Source organism: Quercus suber, unplaced genomic scaffold (assembly GCF_002906115.3).
Source record: "Quercus suber isolate HL8 unplaced genomic scaffold, Cork oak 2.0 scaffold_64, whole genome shotgun sequence".
Taxonomy (NCBI): Eukaryota; Viridiplantae; Streptophyta; class Magnoliopsida; order Fagales; family Fagaceae; genus Quercus; species Quercus suber.
The window spans coordinates 1,036,311-1,056,290 of record NW_027069529.1 but is presented as its reverse complement, the minus strand read 5'-3'; the positions used below and the strand labels follow the sequence as shown (position 1 = coordinate 1,056,290).

The following is a 19,980-nucleotide window of genomic DNA, read 5'->3' as shown; positions in this document are numbered from 1 at the left end:
TGTTTGAGGAACTTGATATCCTACACAAAACCCATGCTTGGACATGGTCCACTGGATAAATTTGCATTTAGGTTTAAGTGGGTCTATAAGATAAAAAACTTTGTAGATGGATTGGTGGAACACTATAAGACTTGCCTCGTTATTGAGGGTTTCACCTAGGAATATGGTATTAATTCCGGATAAATTTGCATTTAGGTTTAAGTGGATAAGATAAAAAACTTTGTAGATGGATTGGTGGAACACTATAAGACTTGCCTCGTTATTGAGGGTTTCACCTAGGAATATGGTATTAATTCCTATATGTAATTGGTCTCTCTTTTAGATATATATTAAAATTGGACCCCGTCAAATAGTAACACATGTTTAAAAGTATACATGTGTCACCATCTTAAGAACGCTAAACTCAAACCTAACCCTATTTAAAATGCCTCTTGAATGATAAATTTCTTAAATAAGACTTAGATTAATCTAGTCCACTTTAAAAACTAAAGACTAACCAAACATTAAGGTAACCCAACATTAAATATTTAAATTAATGAATGTCAGGCCCACAAAACAAATTAGCCCATATATATTTAGACCAACATATGCTTTTATTTATTTATTTATTCATGGAATAGACCAACATAAACTTGGTCTAGTTGGAAGAATCCAGAATCCTACCCTCCACCTATCATACTTGTCAAAATTTAAAAAAAAAAAAAATCTATATTTCATGTACGTTTGGCTCTAGCATAAAAAGTTAACTTATTTTATTATCCAGTTTATTTTTACTACTTTTTATATATTTGCACAACTTACTGCTATTTATGTGTCCACCGTACTTGTTGGAACTATTGAAGCCAAATGTTTGATGATAACACGATGAAGATTGAAGAGGACAGTACTAGGCTACTAGCCCAAAAACATGGCGACATTATAGACACAAAATGGCAACACAAGAAGCAACTTTATTCGCTTATAGTCCACCCGCTTGAACAAATGGCCTAAGAAAAGGCCTCACAATGTTCACATACACTCGTTATGCCAACGCCATTTTCTATTCCCCAACCACTTTCGCTATCTCCCAAAATTCCCGCCGCCTCCAAAGTCTAGCTGTATTAAGTCACCCCTTCCTTCCACGCAAACAAAACCCAAACCCAAAGTACCAACATTACTTCAAATTCAAATCTCCTCGTTTCTTTTCTTCTTCCTCATTTTCCTCAATCCATTCTTCAATGGGATCGCTTTGTGCCTTAGACGAAACGTTACAGTATCCGGTAGCTCGTAGAGACGAGTCCGTCGTCGATGACTACCACGGCGTTAAAATCTCCGACCCTTATCGATGGTAATACTCATTCACGAAAACAATTTCCAGGGAAGATATTTTAGGACGAGAAATGCATTTTGATTGTTCGCATTTGCGAATAGAATCGTTAAATTTGGGAATAATCAAGGAATTTTGATTGGAAATGTTGATTTTTTTTTTTTTTTTTTTAATGTTTAGGCTTGAAGATCCTGATGCAGAGGAAGTGAAAGAGTTTGTGCAAAAGCAAGTGAAATTGACAGAATCGGTGCTTGAGAAATGCGAGACGAGAGGGAAGCTTCGCGAGAAGATTACGAAGCTCTTTGATCATCCACGTTATGATGCGCCTTTTAGGCGAGGAGACAAGTACTTTTACTTCCACAACACTGGCCTCCAAGCCCAAAGCGTCCTCTATGTGCAGGTTCGTGAAGCCAGAATTGTATCTAGCAGAGCTATAAATATTATACTATACTATACTATATTCTCAAATACATTTCTGTTTTTGAAATAATAACAATTCAGGATAGTTTGGATGGAGAACCTGAGGTTTTGCTGGATCCAAATGCGCTTAGTGAAGATGGAACTATAGCTTTGAATACGTATTCGGTTAGTGAAGATGCTAAATACTTGGGTTATGCGCTTAGTGCTAGCGGTAGCGATTGGGTGACAATCAAAGTAATGCGTGTTGAGGATAAGAAAGTTGAAGCTGATACTATATCATGGGTGGGTATCTTAATCTTAGTACATGTTTTATTCATCCAAATTGGTAAAACAATTTACTTTTTGATAAAATCTGAGACAAGGCTAATAGAAGGGATTTTATATATTGTAATCTCAGGTTAAGTTTTCTTCCATTGTTTGGACTCATGATAGCAAAGGGTTTTTCTACAGCCGATATCCTGCTCCCAAGTAAGTCATCATCATGCTCTTACATTTTACGCGAAATGTCAAAATTGGAATCCTGACAGGGTGCCCCTTTGATGATTGTGGGTTTTAAAATTTGCATTTACCAATTTTTAGAAAGAAGAAGTTTGCCAAAAATCTGGACATAATTTTATGCGAAGTTAAATTGGATGTTGGAACTGCTAAAAACCATTGTGTATGTTTGGGCAGGAGAAATTGGATTTATTACATCATTTTTAAGATTTCATAGATTGTTTATATTGAATCTATAATGGTAGTAGTGTTATGATGTAGAGAGGGAGAAAATGTAGATGCTGGAACAGAGACCAATTCTAACCTTAATCATGAGCTATACTATCATTTCTTGGGAACGGATCAGTCGGAAGATATTTTATGTTGGAGAGATCCTGAAAACCCTAAATACACGTTTGGAGCCAGTGTTACAGATGATGGGAAGGTAACTTATCTCAGTTCTTGGCTTTTCTCGGTTGTGTTAGTGTAGGGCCTGCTTTATTGTATTGATATCATTGTTAGCACTCCAGTTGGACCTACACTCTTCAATTTATTATTTATTTTTATGAGTTTCTGTCTCCCTGTGGCAAAAGTAAGAGTTGGAGTTGTTCTATTTCTATGGGATTTTTTGTTTAGCCTTAGAAATGGACCTTGCCTTTGAGCTTTTCCCCAGAAATCCCTGAATTCCACTCACCGGCTTCAGAAAAATTCCAGTTTAGATTAATGGGTTTTTATACATGGGAAGAAGGATTTAATTTCAGACTTGCACGACAATTAAATTTTTTTACTAATGAAAGAGGATTTATTGTCTTGATTTGTGTTAGATTTAGCGCAAAGTTGTACAGTGAAAGGTAAATTATGGCAATCCAACATCTTGCATCAAACTGCCTTTGTTTACATTATAGAGAGATGTTGAAGTGATAATATAAGATCCTCTATAGCGGTTTAGTGAGATGACCTATAATTGAACTGAAACGAGATTAAAAAAAAAAAAAAAAGGCTTTAAAATCCCTCGAGTTTTATGAAGCACCATCATTATTTGCATGCATGACCTAATTAATTTGGTTTAGATAAGAAATGCAAATGCCTTATTCATCCCTGAACTGACTTCTCTGTTCTGTTATTTTGCAGTATGTTCTTCTGTACATCAGCGAGGGTTGTGACCCTGTGAACAAATTTTATTACTGCGACTTGTCTACCCTTCCTAATGGGCTTGTAGGTTTGAAGGGGAAAAATGACTTGCTCCCATTTATTAAGCTTGTTGATGACTTTGATGCACAATACCATGAAATTGCAAATGATGACACCTTGTTTACTTTCTTGACAAATAAAGATGCTCCAAAATATAAGTTAGTTCGAGTGGATCTGAAGGACCCAACCGTTTGGACTGATGTTATCCAAGAAGCAGAAAAGGATGTACTTGAATCAGCTTTTGCTGTTAATGGTAGCCAAATGATTGTGAGTTACCTGAGTGATGTTAAGTATGTTCTTCAGGTAAGGGACTTGAAATCAGGTTCCTTGCTACATCAATTACCCATTGACATTGGGTCAGTTAGTGGGATTTCTGCAAGGCGTAAAGATAGTGTGGTCTTTTTTGGTTTTACTAGCTTTCTTTCCCCTGTTATCATTTATCAGTGCAATTTAGAAACTGAGGTGCCCAGTTTGAAGATATTTCGTGAAACTGTTGTTCCTGGGTTTGATCGCTCGGAGTTCAATGTTGATCAGGTAATACTTTTTACCTTGTTGACACTCTAGTCACTGTAATTTGTCTCTTCTTCCTTCTTGCCTAGCTGCATTCATTTGGATGATTAGGGGCAACTTTTCGTTGTGCCTCTCTATACCTCTGGGGTGTGTGAGCCCTCAAATGTGTGTTTGTCTTGATTGGTTTTTTAATTTCCAGGTTTTTGTGCCTAGTAAGGATGGTACCAAGATACCAGTGTTCATTGTGGCCAGAAAGAATATTCTTTTGGATGGATCACACCCTTGTTTGTTATATGGATATGGTGGATTTAACATTAGTCTTACTCCATCATTCAGCGTTGGTCGCCTTGTACTCACAAGGCATCTAGGTGCTGTTTTTTGCATAGCAAACATCCGTGGCGGTGGGGAGTATGGAGAGGAATGGCATAAAGCAGGCTCACTTGCAAAGAAGCAGAATTGCTTTGATGACTTCATTTCTGTTGGCGAATACCTTGTATCTGCTGGTTATACCCAGCCCAGAAAGTTGTGTATTGAAGGTGGAAGCAATGGTGGGCTTCTTGTTGGGGCTTGTGTGAATCAGGTATTGATGTCTTAGATGTTGCATTTGCTTGATTGTATTCTTGGTTCTATTTCTCTTCATAGTTATTTTGAGTGCATGGATTAACTGAACTTTCCGTTCTTTGGCAGAGACCTGATCTTTTTGGTTGTGTGTTGGCTCATGTTGGTGTTATGGACATGCTACGATTCCACAAGTTTACCATAGGTTAGGCTAAATCCTTTGTGTCCACTAGGTAGCAATTTTTAATCATGTATTGATATAGACTTGCTTTCCAGGCCATGCGTGGACTTCTGATTTTGGTTGTTCAGAGAAGGAGGAAGAATTCCATTGGATAATCAAGTGAGTAAAGTTTTGCCTATGTTAAATTTGATGCGAAGATCTTACTTTACTTCATGGTAATGCTTCCCATATTTAATTCATAATTTTCATATGTTAGTTCACTGTTGATCTTATTTTCTTTCTTTAGGTATTCTCCACTGCATAATGTCAAGAGACCTTGGGAACAGCACCCGGATCAACCAACCCAATACCCACCCATAATGTTATTGACCGCTGATCATGATGATAGGGTTGTGCCTTGCATTCATTGAAGTTATTGGCGGTTAGTCTCTTTATCATTAGCCCCCCCCCCCCCCCCTCCTCTTCCTTTTTTTTTTTAATTAACTTCTAATTACTGTTAGAATGCTTCTACGTTATCATGTTACATATTATTTATTGTTCTAGTATTAGTTGGTGTATATGATATGTTACAATTTGTTATTTTATTTGTTTGCTGGCAATGTAATTACTTTTTAGATTTCCTTCAACAGTGTTATATTGTTGGTCATAAGTGCAACTGCATGCATATGAAAGGGCAATACTTGAATGCCGCTGTCGTTTTGCCTATCCTCTCCTCAAACTGCCGGAATTTGTAACTATGTTATTAGTCATTGCATATGTGCACTGCACGGGTGTTATTTTATGTTCATTTCCTTGTTTGACAGTTTTTTTCTATGTATTGTCAGACCATGCAATATGTTCTGTGCACAAGCTTGAGAAAAGCCCCCAGACCAATCCTATTATTGGTCGCATTGAGTGTAAGGCAGGACATGGAGCTGGACGTCCTACACAGAAATTGGTAATCTTTCATTCTAATTTCCCCCCTTAAAGTAGAGTAGTCTTAGTTTTTGCTCTGGTTATTTGGTCATTTGCTCTTCTACTTACAGATTGATGGAAGTGTGACGATAGGTTTTATGGCTAAGATGTTGGATGCTTCATGGATGACTAAATACTAGCGGTTAAAGGAGTTTAAATTAACTCTCTGGCTTTACTCCCAAAAAAAAAAAAAAAACTCTGGCTAGACACCCTTCCCTATGGAGGTTCTTAATTCATAGGATTTCAATATGGAAGATTTGATGGTATTTGAATCATAGAATTCACATCTATAGTTTATTTCTCTCTCTCTCTCTCTCTCTCTCTCTCTCTTTCTTTCTTCTCTGGGGGTGGGGTGGTGGGGGGTCTTTTTTATTTTATTGTGGGGGTTCGGGTGGCTCCTTTTTCTAATTTCTTCTCTCCTTCGTAACAATCACATTCACAATAAAGAAAATTAAGGGCATCATATGTAAGTTTTTTTTTTTTTTTTTTTTTTTTTTAAGATTTTATATTATGGTTGTTAACAATTGTCGGTAACTTTTTTTTGGCATTATACTGACTTGGAACTTGGACTGGACGTGCTTCTCGCATATGAATCTCTAGTCATCTAAGGAAAAAAAATTTGTGCTTTACAATATTATGAGTAAAAAATAACCACAAATATGACTTGATGACTCTCAAAGACGAGGACACAAGCGCCTTAGACCTTGCAAAATTGGATTCAAATCTGTCCACCCCGTGGAATTCGAAATAAAAAATGGGTATGAAAGGGAAAATTTTAACTTGTTGGATGGGCGGAGGAAATTTAAACTTGGGGAAAATGAGTCAACTCAACATTTGACTTTTCAAAAGTGGATTGGATTCTGGTTTGATTGTTGGCCTGGCAGGTTAAAGCATAATTTTGCTATAAATACTTCATTGAGTGATCACATCCGATATGCCCAATCCATATGCCCAATCCAATTGTTTGACCTGAAGGATTGCGAGTGATTCTCGGTTGGTCAAAATCAACATATATGTTCTATAATTTTTGGATTTTCGAGTAAATTTGAATAAACTTTAATCCAACCAATCTGACGTGACTGGCTTTAACATATATTTTGCTTTATGTGGCTAGATTTGATTAGTTGTATATAATTTATGCTCTATTTGTTTCAAAATAAAATATTTTTAAGAATATATTTTCACATTTTACAGTGTCAGTTTTGCAAAAAAAAAATATTTGATCAAAAGTAAAATATTTTCAACCAACCAAAATAACCAAGACAAATTTGTGTAAAATATTTTACACTTGAAATATTTGTAAAACATTTTACATTTTGTGCTCTCTCAGCCCGACACTCTACTTATCTCTCTCACTCTCACACTCTATCAGTATTTTCTCCAAAACTCAGTCCACCATGATCATTCTCTCTCACCTATCATCGGCTTCACCTTAGGCACCACCCATCACCAGCTCCTCCCTTTGCCGGCGCTATCCATAACCAGCTTCACTTGAGGGTTTTTTTTTTCCCCCTGTAAGTTGTTGTCAGCTCCACCATTTCTTGGCCACCTCCATTGTCATCAACTCATCCATAGTTTTTTTTTTTTTTTTTTTTCCTTTACTGCCAAGTGGGTTACTGATTTGGGTTTTTTCTTTGTTTGAGTCTAGCGTGGCTACTTTTGTGAGCTACCGTGGATGGTTGGGATAAATTGTAGGTCATGGTGGTGGTTCATGGTGGCGGAGGGTAGGTAGCTAAAATGATTTGTGGGTTGCTTTGGTGGCTATGTTGTGGTGGTGGTTGGCTATGAGAAATATGCCAACAACAATTTTTGTGATAACTCTGTTGAGAATTTTGCACTTTCTTTTCTTTTGCAATCATCAACGATTCTATACTTGCATTTAAAAAAATTTTAAAACACTCAGATTCTTTATTACAATTTTAGGAATTCTACATTATTGCAAAGGAAGAAAAAAAAGGGCATTTTTAACAACAAAAAGAAGCCTCAAAGCCTTTCTCTTCAAATTTCTCTCTTTGTTGGTGCGGGTGTGAGTTTTTGTTAAGTGATTGGGGTGTTTACATTTCAATTTGCTTAAAGATTTTAGGAATTTTTAGCATATTTGTTCTGTTTTGTTTTTCCTATGGTAGAACTTGATTTTCAGGAATCAAGGTAGTCCTTTTTTGTATCCTTGTAAACCAAAACTGTTTTGTCCTCAATCAAAATGGGTTTAAGATGGTCTTTTTTGTAGTCCTTGTAGATTTTGATGCTCCCTCATGCACCTATATGTATTTTTTGGAAGTTAATATATTTTTTTTTAATTTTTTTAATAATTTTTCTATCCATTTTTATACAACATTTTCATGTACACAGTTAAACACTATAAAATAAAAATATTTTCCTGCAAATATTTTATATGTAAAATATTTTACTTTTTATAAATATTTTATGTCATAAAGTGTTAATCACACATGGTTAAATACTATTAATGATCATTTGATAACTCTCTCTCTCTCTCTCTCTCTCTCTCTCTCATCGTAAGAATAGCAACAAGATCTCGTTCCTCAATCTTTGCTTTAAGAGAAGCCCCTATCTAGCAACAAGATTTCAATCCTCTAAGAGAAGCCACTTTAAGAGAAGCCCCTATCTAGCAACAAGATTTCAATCCTCTAAGAGAAGCCACTTTAAGAGAAGCCCCTAACAATAGAAACAAGATTTCAATCCTCAATCTCTCTAATAGCAAGGGGGATGGAGTTGTTTGTTTTTTAAGAGGGATGTAGTCAATGATGGCCATATTGGGAAGAAGAGATAAGATCAGCAGTATGTTCTAATTAGCTCAATTGGTAAAGTCTCTAGTCACCGAGTAACAAATCTGACATTTAATCTCCACCTACACTACAAACTTAATCGGTGTTTTGATCTGATAATAAAGAGCAATTATCAAAAGTAGACACTATAAATTGAAACTATCCCTTAAAAAAACTTTAAAATACAATTTTTATTTGAATAAATTTTTTTACAATTAAATAGCTAAATTTATCTCCCAATAAAGGAGACAAAATATTCTTTGAAAGAAAATAGTTGCCGTGGACAAAGCAGTATTAGAAGAAACCAGTGGTAGTTGAGATATAATAGAAAATACGAGAGCATGAGGTGCAAAATAAAGTCAAGGCACTTCTCCTTAAGTGGGAACGGAAAGTGTGTAGAACACGGTCACGGGACAGTAAAGGGCAACGGAAAGCAAGTATAACAGTCACAGGACAATAATCCGTTCATGCCTTGCTTCACATGCAAAAGATTTGTGTGGAATCTCCTAGTGCAATTACTTGAGATAACTACTCATTATATTCTGAAACTCAAACCATTCCCATCTGGGGCTAGCGCTAATCGGAAGTACCTGGAATTTGGGAAAAATGCAAGTTCGCCAAAAACATGGAGTCATCTCTCTTTTGGTCAGTTACAAAAAGCCATGCCTCACTGGATTGATTCAGAGACCCACAATAAAGCATAGTTCCTGCAACAGCAGTACAGCACAATCAAAATGTTAAAACCACATAATGAAGGGTATCCAGAAACTTAATAGTGGAATACCAAATAACCTCATTCTGTCAGAAAACAGTCCATTTTAACATCTGTAACATCAAGTTGTAGAATCTCTGCTCTGCAACCTAGGATTGATCCAATACTGCACAAAAAGGGGGGGAAGGGGGTGGTCAGACCTTTCCAAAGATATCAATATGATAGTTCATTGCCAATGTTTTTACACACATTTTCTTCTATAATTGCAATAGAAAAAGTTCTGGACGGCATCTGATATTCTCATTTATTCAGAAAATAAGAAGAAACTAATGAGCTCTAACTCAAATGACACTACAGCAGTTGGAGGATGAGGACCCAAATTATTGGATTTACTTGAGTGTGACTAGTGAGGACGATTTGGAGTATATGATAAGAAGTACGAGATTGGGACAATTATTAACATATACATAATGGTAGAGCTTAAAGAAGGCTATCTGACATAATGGTAAGGCTCCAACCAATGTATAATTTTTTCACGTTGTAATGGACTACGGCGGTGAAGCACCCTTATAGGGGTCCCCTGCAAAATTTGCTGTACAGAACAGAAACAGATTGTGAGTAACTTCTATAACAAAAATAAACTTTGCACAGGCAGGCCTTATCCTTTTTTTTTTTATAAGTAAAATCAAAATAGAGCATATAAGAAACTGACAAGAAACAAAGATATGCCACTGGATAGAAGTATCAAAACGTAGATAAGAATATTCTCTCTCATTCAGCAAGGATAGATAAAGTGCGTTAGTTTTTATGAACATATAGAGAAAGAGGGTGTAGAAAGAAGAGAGGACAAAAGAATTGCATGGTTTAGCCTAATGGCCTACATCCACTGAGTAAGCCTGGAGGGACGCCAGGGCATTGCATTTATTGTGATTTTATTTTGATTTCAGTCTTTATTTCTGATTATGGCATTTTCAGTTATTTCCCTTTTTGTATTAGTTGACTCTAACTTGAAATTGCGGCATTAATGATGATTGTAATTTAATTGGGAGCCTATTTGAGGATGGCTCCCCAGACATTTTGGGATGGAGAATTTTAAAAAATAAAGAATATTTCAGATTGTATGTTTCTATATTTGGTGGTGAAGCCAAACACCATACCCTATGGTGGTGAAGCCTACAGTTGGCCATTTATCTATACATTCTACACCATACTTTACTCCATAGCATTACCTAGGGCCTGTTCGGTAGAGTGGTTTTGAACCACACTTTTTCAATTTAAAACATTCTTAAATTTCACTTTTTATAGGTACAGTTTTTTCAGACAACCCCATTTCCAACAAACTAAAAAATAAGCTATACCAATGGGCACTTTGTTAGTTGACCGAACAGCAATGAAGTGTATCAATGTGTTGGGAGTGTGGAATTAATGAACAACACATGTAATTTCCTTGAGTCCAACAACTTGAGAACTTCTATGGTTCTACCAAACACTGGTTGGATTCTATTAATGTAAAGAAAGCATCATAAGAGACATCACATTCAAAGCTTTAGCAAGTTGCAAAAATTATTATAATAAATAAATATTAATAAAATATGAAGCTTACAAACAACTCACCATGTCCTTGAGTGAGGATATAGAGTCCACGTCTACATCCTCAAGTGGGCGCGAAATCCACACAAGCGCAGCATACTGCTTCTACACGAGATATATGAGTAACAATAAGAATCAAGTCTAACTTTAAGTAATGTCACATCACTTGATATTTTTTTATTGGATGCGAATTTTGACAAATCAACAGTTGGATTACATTTCTTCTCTTGTACACAATGCTTGCAAAATTTTAAGATGATCAACGATCAACAACTATGTCATTTATCAAATGTTTAAATTTCAATTTTTTGTATTTTAAAATTATGCATAAAATATAAGCTTATGGCTTAAATAGAAAATAACATCCGATTGGTATAAAATTTGGCATGTGTTAAGAACATAGAAAACAAGTAATCTAATGGTGGGATTTTCAAAATATTAATCTAATAAAAAGTTATTAAATGGTGTAATATTACTTAAAATTATACAAAGTGTAATACTTTTTTTTTTTTTAATATAAGTAAAAAAGAGTATACCAAGTGTAATACATACACACGTATATATAAACAAAGAACTAATTAAATAAACATATATATAAACAAAGAACTAATTAAACAAACGTAAACCTGCTTCTCTGCTTCTCCCTCACGCATCATGGTCCACCCCTCAATGCCTACAACTTTCAAATTTTTTACACCAACCTGCATCTCAAAATGTTTTATGCACCATTGATCGTAATCATGTTTTTTTAATATCAGGAAGAAGTGTAAATAAAATTGGCATTGAACTCACCAATTTATTTTCCAAATTGTTTATGTTTGTTTCTATTTCTCTTACAAATGCCTCAGATGGTATTCGGCGTGCATTTTGTACCTCAACCAGGAAAGGCCTACCTGAACCCAACATTCGAACCTGAAAAAAATAAGTTCCATAATTCAGGATTTCATCATTTGGGTCAAAATTGCAGCAAGGAAAGCAGATCTTTAGTTGCAGCAAGGAAAGCAGATCTTTAGTACATCAATATCCTCTCTTCCAGCGGCATGAAACTTATAATTGTCACCTTGACACAGAGGTTGGATGTTGCTACCTATTATCTCCTAGAGAGTAAGCACATTACACTGTCAGTTTTTTATCCATTGCTTCATAGAAACAGCCTCAATCAGAATAATAATCACCATGATCAGAAAAGTAGATAGTACCTCAACAGATGCTTCTCCCATTCTTTCATCATCAATGATCCATCGTGTTTGACTCACATTTCTTGAGTACTACAATACACAAGAGTAACTGAGTGAGACTGATAGCATGGATTGCAAGTTGCACGGTATACACTTTTCAAGTTCAAATTAACCATCAATGTTGCTTTGCACTAAAACTAGTGATTCAAGTGTCCAGTAGCATTGTAATACATAGATGCTCCAATATATTTTATTGAGGAAAGACTACTTCGTGTGCAAAGAACATGAAGGAGCCTAAAGAAACATAGATGCTCCAATAATGTAAAATAGACATCACGATGTATGTTTCCATATTTAATAGAAAAACACTCTTGCAGGTACTCTTTTTGATGTCTAATAATAAATCAGAACAGATGATTCAAGATCATATCCACACATGAGGGCTTGCTAGCTCTAGAGAATTTGATATTCTGAATGGAAATCAAATATATATAGATTCACATATTGTAATATGTAGATTCCCCAATAATGTAAAATATGTATCAAGATGTATTTGCCAGATTTAACAGAACAAAATTCTTGCAAAACTTGTTTGATGTCTAATAATAGATCATATTGATTATTCAAGAACATATCCACACACAAGACATCCTAGCTCTACAAATTCTAATACTCTAAATGGAAATCAAATCTATTAGTAGATAGATTTGATTTCCATTTAGAGTATTAGAATTTGTAGAGCTAGGATGTCTGGGGGTTTCAAACTGTTCTTCTACTTTGGAGTTCTTTTCTACCCTTAGTAGTGCCTCTAAGTTGCTTCTCTTATTCTGTTTTTAGTTGTTTGTTTGCTGTTTTTGTGTTCACCATCATGAACACCTGTAATGGCTGTTGCGTTCTTCTTGTTGAATAAAAGTCTTATTACTTATCAAAAAAAAAAGAAATCAAATCTATTAGTGCGTGTGTGAGTTTTTTTCTTAACGCGGGGGGTGGGGTTGCTGTATTTGTTCTCTTGCCAAGGTGTCTGCCTCCAATTAAGAAGCATGACTGCATGATCTAATGAAGGGTGTTCACCTCATTTTTTAAAGTTTTATTTAATGTCTCTAAAGGGACCGCCTCATTTTTTAAGTATACATGTCATATACACTCTTTCCGCATTTATTTTGCTTTTGTTTTGACCTAGACTGAAGAGTTGGATGAAAGAACACATATGCCACATGAAACCAGTAACTTCACTAACGTCTAGTACATCAACTTTCTCTGCTCTCCCATATGCTCTTACAAGAAGCAGCAATGAAGCAAACTGTTTCCTTGTTAAAACTAAAATATTTGAAATCAAACAAAATAAAGAAAGATTGATTGTAATACAATCCGTTTGGAAACAGCTTATTTAGCTTTTTTTTGTTGAAAACTTTATGCTAAAGCGTACTAAATTATACTTGTACTTTGAAAAAGTGAGAAAAAGTGAGGTTTTAAAAAGCTGAACATAAAAACTAAAAAGAAAAAGGCTAGTTTATAATCTATATCCAAACATACACCAAGTATTTACATGTAGCCAAGAGATTGAAATTGATAAACTAGACACCAAATACACTAAATTCTTAAACATTTAAGGGCTAATATAATCCAAAAAGGAAATAAAGTTCTTTATTGACAATGGTTTACCTTCAAATATCTCCCACCAAAGTAGATGGGTGTCCTCTGGCAAAGAAGCACCAAGTGACAAGCGTCATTGACCTAGAAAGGTTAAAAAGGCAAATAATATCAGGACTGTATTAAATCTAACAACCAAACCAAAATCAGTCTAATATTTTATCAGACATGAATCATGAAGTGCAGTGACTTAGGATCCAGTTGATGCTTGATATTAAAAAAGCGACACTTTTATATCAACTTTACAAAAAGTATGACTAAGATTACCCAGCACATCTCTGTTTCGTAGAGTGAAAAAAAAAAATGCTTCTCTTGTCACCATTAATTCCAAATCACCTCTCTCCCATCAGCCAGAGTCAGTAAAGAATTAATTTAGGCCCCAAAGGGAGAGTGAAGGGGAAGATTTAAACCAGTCACCTCCNAAGAAGTACGAGATTGGGACAATTATAGGACCTTTGTGAAACTACTTCATAATGCAATAAAGCGATTTTCAGGTTCTGTGTATGTTCAAATTGAGTAAGCTGTAGGCACTAGGTAGTAGCCGTAGGCTGGTTAACGATTTCGATTGGCTCGTTTTATTATTTTGTGTTCATTTTCTATGCATTGAGATTTTTGGAGGGTTAGCAATTTTGGATGCTTCGGCTGGTTAGCAGTTTCTGTGAGGTAACTTTTATTACAAAGCCAAAAATCTCAAAAAGGAAACAATAATAAATATATAAAAAAGGACCCCTTGTTCACAATTGAAATAGAAGGGTGGCCCAAGACACTCAAAATTATTGTTTCCTTTTTGTTTTAAAAATGGGCCCAATACCAACCCAACAAGTCCAATCATCTGTCAAAATGTTTTCTTTAATAGGCAGCACAATCCAAGATCTGATCGTCCACGTATAAGTGGCGTGCATGTGGGCAACCTCACCCAAACCTTCTGTCAGCAATGACACAAGCAGAGGCCCTTCACCCAAGATTTCGGTTTGGGTGATGGCTTTATAGACAACCTAAACTGATCCTACACGTGAACACCCCTAAATTCCTTAACAATAAAACAAAGAAAATGAACCAAAAAGGAAAGGGCATAGAGCAAGTATAGGAACTGATGAGATGGTCAATACAGATAATTTTCCAATCCAATAAATTCTCTTACCTAGGATGTGTACGGCCAAGATCACCATGGACAAACTCCTTAATATATGTTCCAGCCTGAATCAAAAGACCATCATTAGTGTTTTCCACTTGCCATATATGAGCATACAGTATTAGTATTCATGTAATTCATAGTCATCAAAAATATATATAAATATATATATATATATCATAGTCGTCAGGCTCTTCATGATACTCAATACTGATCTGAGCTAAGTCCTTTGTGTATGCTATAATAAAGCAGAAAGAGTACAGAAGTGGATTATAGGCCGCCCCAACCCATTAGTATCTGACTCCTGAAATTATCCAGAATTACTTTCCACAACATTATTTTTTTCATGAAAATGTCTAATAATATTTCACTTAAAATCACAAAATGCAGAGATTGTGCCTTGGAGTTATATTAACTAGGATACAAATTAGTTGTTGGAGTAGCTATATCTCCAAGCCTCCACAATTAAATCTTGATAGATTTCAATAGAAATCAAACATAATCACTATTTCACAGTAAAAACAATAAAAGTAGCTTGATATTGTGAGACTCAAAGTTGGGGTGGAGAGGCGCACATTTAGCTGATTTTCCTACGCATCAGAAGAATTGGAGAGGCATTCCCTCAACCCCCCCCCCCCCAAAAATAAATAAATAAATAAATAAATAAGAGAAAGAAAGAAAGATCATGAACTAGTTTGGGAGAGCACAAGCCTTTTAAAAGGCTGTAGCTTTAATCTTTCTTTTTAGGATAGGTAAAAAGCCGTAGCATTCTTGAGAAATAACCTTTGACTGCTTCTCAAAAGCCACCTAAAAAGCTTAACCCACTTTACAAATAACACAAAACAAAAACAGCCCGCTTCATGAAGCGTGATCCCCCTACTGAATGTGCTACCCCTTGGACTAAGAAAGGGAATTTCCTATTTCAAGTCATGGATGCAAGAGAGGTCGACAAATGAGTTGCAAACTTGACATTGCTGAAAGTGTTCTGATCATCTACATATTGGAGTTGCTCTAAACCATACCAAACCCCATCCTAATAGAAGCTCTAGGCCAAAGGAGCAAAAGAATCACCTTCTCTAGAGGGAATTTGAAGCACTCAGAAGATTCATTATCTTGCAAACCATCAAAAGACCTTTCAACAGTTGCGTCAGCTAAATCAGAGCATTCAATGTCCCCAGCTACTGAATCATCAAGAGAGTCGACACTGTTTCCTGTGCCCGTATCAATCAGCAAAGTCAATTTCAGAATCCAACTTGAATAAATGTAAATAAATTTATAATAAAAAGGAACACAATTGTATATTAATAAAAGTTTCTGATATTGTACAATTAGTCATAGTATGGAACTTAATCTGAAATAAATTAGCAAGAGGATTACAGCATCTTATGGATAAAGAATATCTTAACCATTTTTATTTTTTTATTTTTTATGAATTAAGTAAATATAATATTGATCAAAAAGACTTTATGTTCACGAAAATCCTAACCATTTTTTTACTGGTAAATAAAAAGAGAGAGGTACAGCGAGAATAGTTTCCCTGGTACACAGGGAGTGGACAAAGGGAATACTAACTATATATATATATATAATTCAATCACATAGCTTCAAGTCTTCAACAACAAAAACACAATGGCAAAAAAATTAATTTTCCATAAATATTACAATAATTACAAAACAACTTGGAACCCCACTGCCCTCATATCATTTACAAGGCTTTTAGCTGTACAAGTCGGGAATAAGGATAGAGATAATTGAACTCATCTGAGCAGATTGCTCTGTCCGATACCGTGTACATTTAAAATGGGATACTCAGTCCATACAACAACCGGGCTTTGAATATTAGCTCCGCAATTTCAATGTCCAGATTAGTAATTACTTATTAAGCAGACAGAAAAACAACAAAGAGCCCCTAGAATTTGCTCCTTTTAGTCATTAAATGGATGCCTCTCCTACCAACAACACCATATATGCTTTATGTAGACCTATCTCCTCAAGAAACATATTGAATTATTTGTAAGGGGATGATATCAACCAAAATTTGTAACCTTTTTTTTTTTTTTTTTTTTTATAATTCAATAGTAGGGGATGGGGGGATTTAATCTCCTCAAGAAACATATTGAATTATTTGTAAGGGGATGATATCAACCAAAATTTGTAACCTTTTTTTTTTTTTTTTTTTTTATAATTCAATAGTAGGGGATGGGGGGATTTAAAATCTGGATGTCTCCACTAGAAACAACAATAGGTGCAGTTGAGCTATAAGGCTCTAGGCACAAAAAAAATTGTAACCATTAGGCACTTGGTCCCCACCATCGCACCCTAAGGTCCAGTAACTGCAAATATCTCAATTTAAAAAGGAAATAGAAAGTGTTGTTCCTTTTGTCCAGTGAGATAGTGGGTTCAAGAGTCAAAACCCAATGGGAGTGTGTGTAATTACTGATTATCAATCCAGGAAAAAAAAAAAGGAAATAGAAAGCACAAAGCTCTCCAAATTACAGTTACACAAAATCTGTACAATCAGATAATCTCCCAAATGATCAACCTAAAAATTTAATTCTGAAAGAACTTGTATAATCATATACCTTAACAAAGCAATTTTGTCTCAATAAATTCTCTTCAGGGATAGTTAGAAACACATCATGATCTTCAAGCTTAGATTCCAAATAAAATAATAACACAAATTAGAACTGCATGGACATGCATCAGGTACAGATTATGGCTTTTCAACTTGAAAACAGAGCAACTAACACAGAATTATAAGTTTTCATTTATCGCATTCATAATGAAACAACAAGACTAAATGGGGTTGATATAAATATTCACATGCCTGTTTTCATTCTCTTGCAACCCTGTTTGCTCACTGCTACACTCTGAACCACTTTCGAAGCTTTGTGAGAAAATGTCAAACGGATGCGGAAATTGCTTATACCTGATTTACAATCCTGTGAAACTTTTAATTTCATATAAAATAATTGGATAAATAAAATTTCAATACATGCTTGACTCTGTTCAATCATAGGAAAGTTCAGTATAAGAAGCAAATCTATACTCACCAACAATGTTTCAAGGGGTTTTGCTAAAGAGAATTTTAAGGCATCCTTTGCAGATATACTTTGAGAAAATGGCCCTCCTTGGAACCAAGGTTCAGTCCCATACTTTCTTTTCATGTACAACCTAAAAAATTTGGAAACTGAAATCATTGTCACCAAATCATATATTGTTATATTAATAGGTAAAAAGAAAGAAAGAAAATAAACCAAAACAGAGAATCACTAGGTGCACAAATCATAGTGATAAGATCCCCCATTAAAATCAGAATATTTTCAGGCCTAAAGAATTTTTGAAATTTTCTGACAAGCATAATAAGCAAATAGGGCTTCTTCCTTCCCTTTTCTTTCTTTTATTTTTTTGAAAGAAAAATTATTAACCAAAGGCCAGGCACCCCTGGCTTCTGAATTTGAACAGGAGAAGTACCATTACAGGCACATACTCAGAGATTCTACAACATCAGCAAGTTAACAATTCTTACCTAACTGAGTGTTCATTTTCAAGGATAATTGGAGGTACCGACACTTCAAGAGAAAAGCTATCAATCTGATATCCCTCTTGCTTAACCAGCTCAGAAATTGCAATAGCCATATCATTAGCACTTTCTTTTTTCACCGGAATTTCTTTGTTGTCGCAATAGGTGAACTGCAAAATACCCAAACAAAGGGTGCAGAGTACTTCCTCAAATTCAGATTCCTTAGAATCGGAACTGATGTCCTCATCATGTCTTTGTTCTCCAATAACTGAATTCAATATTGATGGTGAGATTGCAGAAATTGAATAAATATTTCCTCGGATCCCAAATAGCCGAAGGATACATCGGGTGCATACCTACAAACAAAAAAGAAAATCATAAAAAACCAAGACTCATAATTTTTTTTTTTTAAAAAAAATCTATCAATAGCATAAAAAAAAAAAAAAAAAAAAAACAAAAACAAATATCTATCGATGGTAAACCTACTTTTGAATAACATAATGTAGACTTCATAAACCGAGACCTTTCTTTCAGGAATATACTAAAATCCGCTCTCAATGTGAAAATCAGACACGAACACCAACTGTAACCAATTTCACATTAATTAAGTTTCTATTGAAGCAATTATTATCTAGATAATTAACATTTATTACCGCTGCGGGTTCACAATCATATATGCAATCCCTGTAACTCACTAAATTATCCAGTTAAGGTTCAATATACTTCATAAATACATTTTTTGCACTCTTCAAAGTAATACAACCAAACTTATCTAATATAGCTTCAAAGCAGGAATAACATTATAATGTGTAAATGACATGAGGCCCTGAAATACAACATGAAACGAAAAGAGAATAATGTATCACTGTAAAAAAAAGGTAAAAAGATAGTGAGATTTGATGATAAGCAACATGAAATTGAAAGAAAGATGAAATTTTAAAAACAATAAGCGACATTTTCAATATTCCTTTGCCAAATTACTACACGAATTCGATATTTGGAACAACAACTAAATTTCGATAAAGATTGTGCAAATATAGAAACCCTAGATTAGACGAAAGAACACGAACCCCGACGGACAACAAGTCCTTCACGGCGTGAGAAGGCAATCCTTGAACGACGTCGTGTAGAGCCCCCACATCATCGTCGTCGTCGTTGCATTCCTCGACGGCGGAGATAACATGCGCTGCCTCGGAATCGATGCTAACGTGCGCAGCATCGGTATTGTTCGTGTTCGCGTTCGCGTTCGCCATTTTACAACGGCTCTCTCGGAGGGCAATGGCGGCACTGTCTCTCTCGGGGAGTTTCGACTTTTGAGTGTTTTTTTTCTTTAAGTTCAAAGGGGGAGTGAGTATAGGGAAAGTGTTGGGTATTTATATGGGACACGAGTCGCTTTTAACATTAGGTGCAAGTCCTCGTCATCTTGGTCGTTAGATTCATTTACCTTGTTCTTTACCGTTAAAACTCTTCCTCGGGCCCCGCTTTTTCTTTTCTTTTTTTTTCCTTTTCCAAAACATATAAAAATTTAAATAAAAAAATAATTTAACCCCCCTAATATTTGGAATTTGATTTGCAGGTGGTTTTCCTTCAACCGCTTTTTCATCCTCCACTTAAAGCCCAACATTCTGTTAAAGTCAAAAATCAAGTTAAGGTTTCGGTTAACTTGTTAACGCTAAATTGTCATTCTTATTATCAACTATAACTTTTGGTGTAGTGGGTAAACATTTAGTATTGACAATTGGTATTAGACTAAACTAACATAATTTTAGATACTTTTAGTTAATTAAAGTAGTTTTTATGAACTTTTTTAACTTTCTC

General features: G+C 35.1%; 2 protein-coding genes across 3 annotated transcripts; one reads left to right on the top strand and one right to left on the bottom strand.

Annotated features, from left to right (window-relative positions):
• Positions 1-985: 985 nt before the first annotated feature.
• LOC112006753 (uncharacterized) lies at positions 986-5,076 on the top strand. Its single transcript, XM_065772798.1, has 10 exons — positions 986-1,327; positions 1,487-1,706; positions 1,808-2,008; positions 2,124-2,194; positions 2,483-2,645; positions 3,332-3,925; positions 4,101-4,481; positions 4,589-4,664; positions 4,736-4,799; positions 4,927-5,076. Exons 1-10 carry the CDS (start codon positions 1,005-1,007, stop codon positions 5,048-5,050), a joined length of 2,217 nt encoding a protein of 738 aa, XP_065628870.1. The 5' UTR covers positions 986-1,004; the 3' UTR covers positions 5,051-5,076.
• Positions 5,077-9,547: 4,471 nt separating this feature from the next.
• On the bottom strand, positions 9,548-19,516 carry LOC112006749 (uncharacterized). 2 transcript variants are annotated; one of them, XM_065772799.1, is made up of 12 exons: positions 19,233-19,516; positions 18,169-18,518; positions 17,693-17,813; positions 17,467-17,581; positions 15,711-15,850; positions 13,520-13,591; positions 11,879-11,947; positions 11,696-11,776; positions 11,472-11,591; positions 11,306-11,380; positions 10,704-10,784; positions 9,548-9,681 (listed from the first exon to the last, which is right to left on the bottom strand). In XM_065772799.1, the coding sequence occupies exons 1-12, from the start codon at positions 19,413-19,415 to the stop codon at positions 9,580-9,582; spliced, it is 1,509 nt and encodes a 502-aa protein (XP_065628871.1). In that variant the 5' UTR covers positions 19,416-19,516; the 3' UTR covers positions 9,548-9,579. The 2 variants fall into 2 exon arrangements, with proteins under 2 accessions (XP_065628871.1, XP_065628872.1); XM_065772800.1 differs by having other exon boundaries at positions 10,704-10,778.
• Positions 19,517-19,980: the final 464 nt, after the last annotated feature.

Bases quoted from the DNA above. Each gene is read 5' to 3' on its own strand.
- LOC112006753 (XM_065772798.1), top strand. From the start codon at position 1,005: ATGTTCACATACACTCGTTATGCCAACGCCATTTTCTATTCCCCAACC. The intron at 1,328-1,486 runs GTAATACTCATT...TTTAATGTTTAG, and splicing joins ATCTCCGACCCTTATCGATG to GCTTGAAGATCCTGATGCAG. The intron at 2,646-3,331 runs GTAACTTATCTC...GTTATTTTGCAG, and splicing joins GTGTTACAGATGATGGGAAG to TATGTTCTTCTGTACATCAG.
- LOC112006749 (XM_065772799.1), bottom strand. From the start codon at position 19,415: ATGGCGAACGCGAACGCGAACACGAACAATACCGATGCTGCGCACGTT. The intron at 15,851-17,466 runs GCATGTGAATAT...ATACGGGCACAG, and splicing joins TTGCAAGAGAATGAAAACAG to GAAACAGTGTCGACTCTCTT. The intron at 11,777-11,878 runs GTACTATCTACT...CTTACTCTCTAG, and splicing joins TGGGAGAAGCATCTGTTGAG to GAGATAATAGGTAGCAACAT.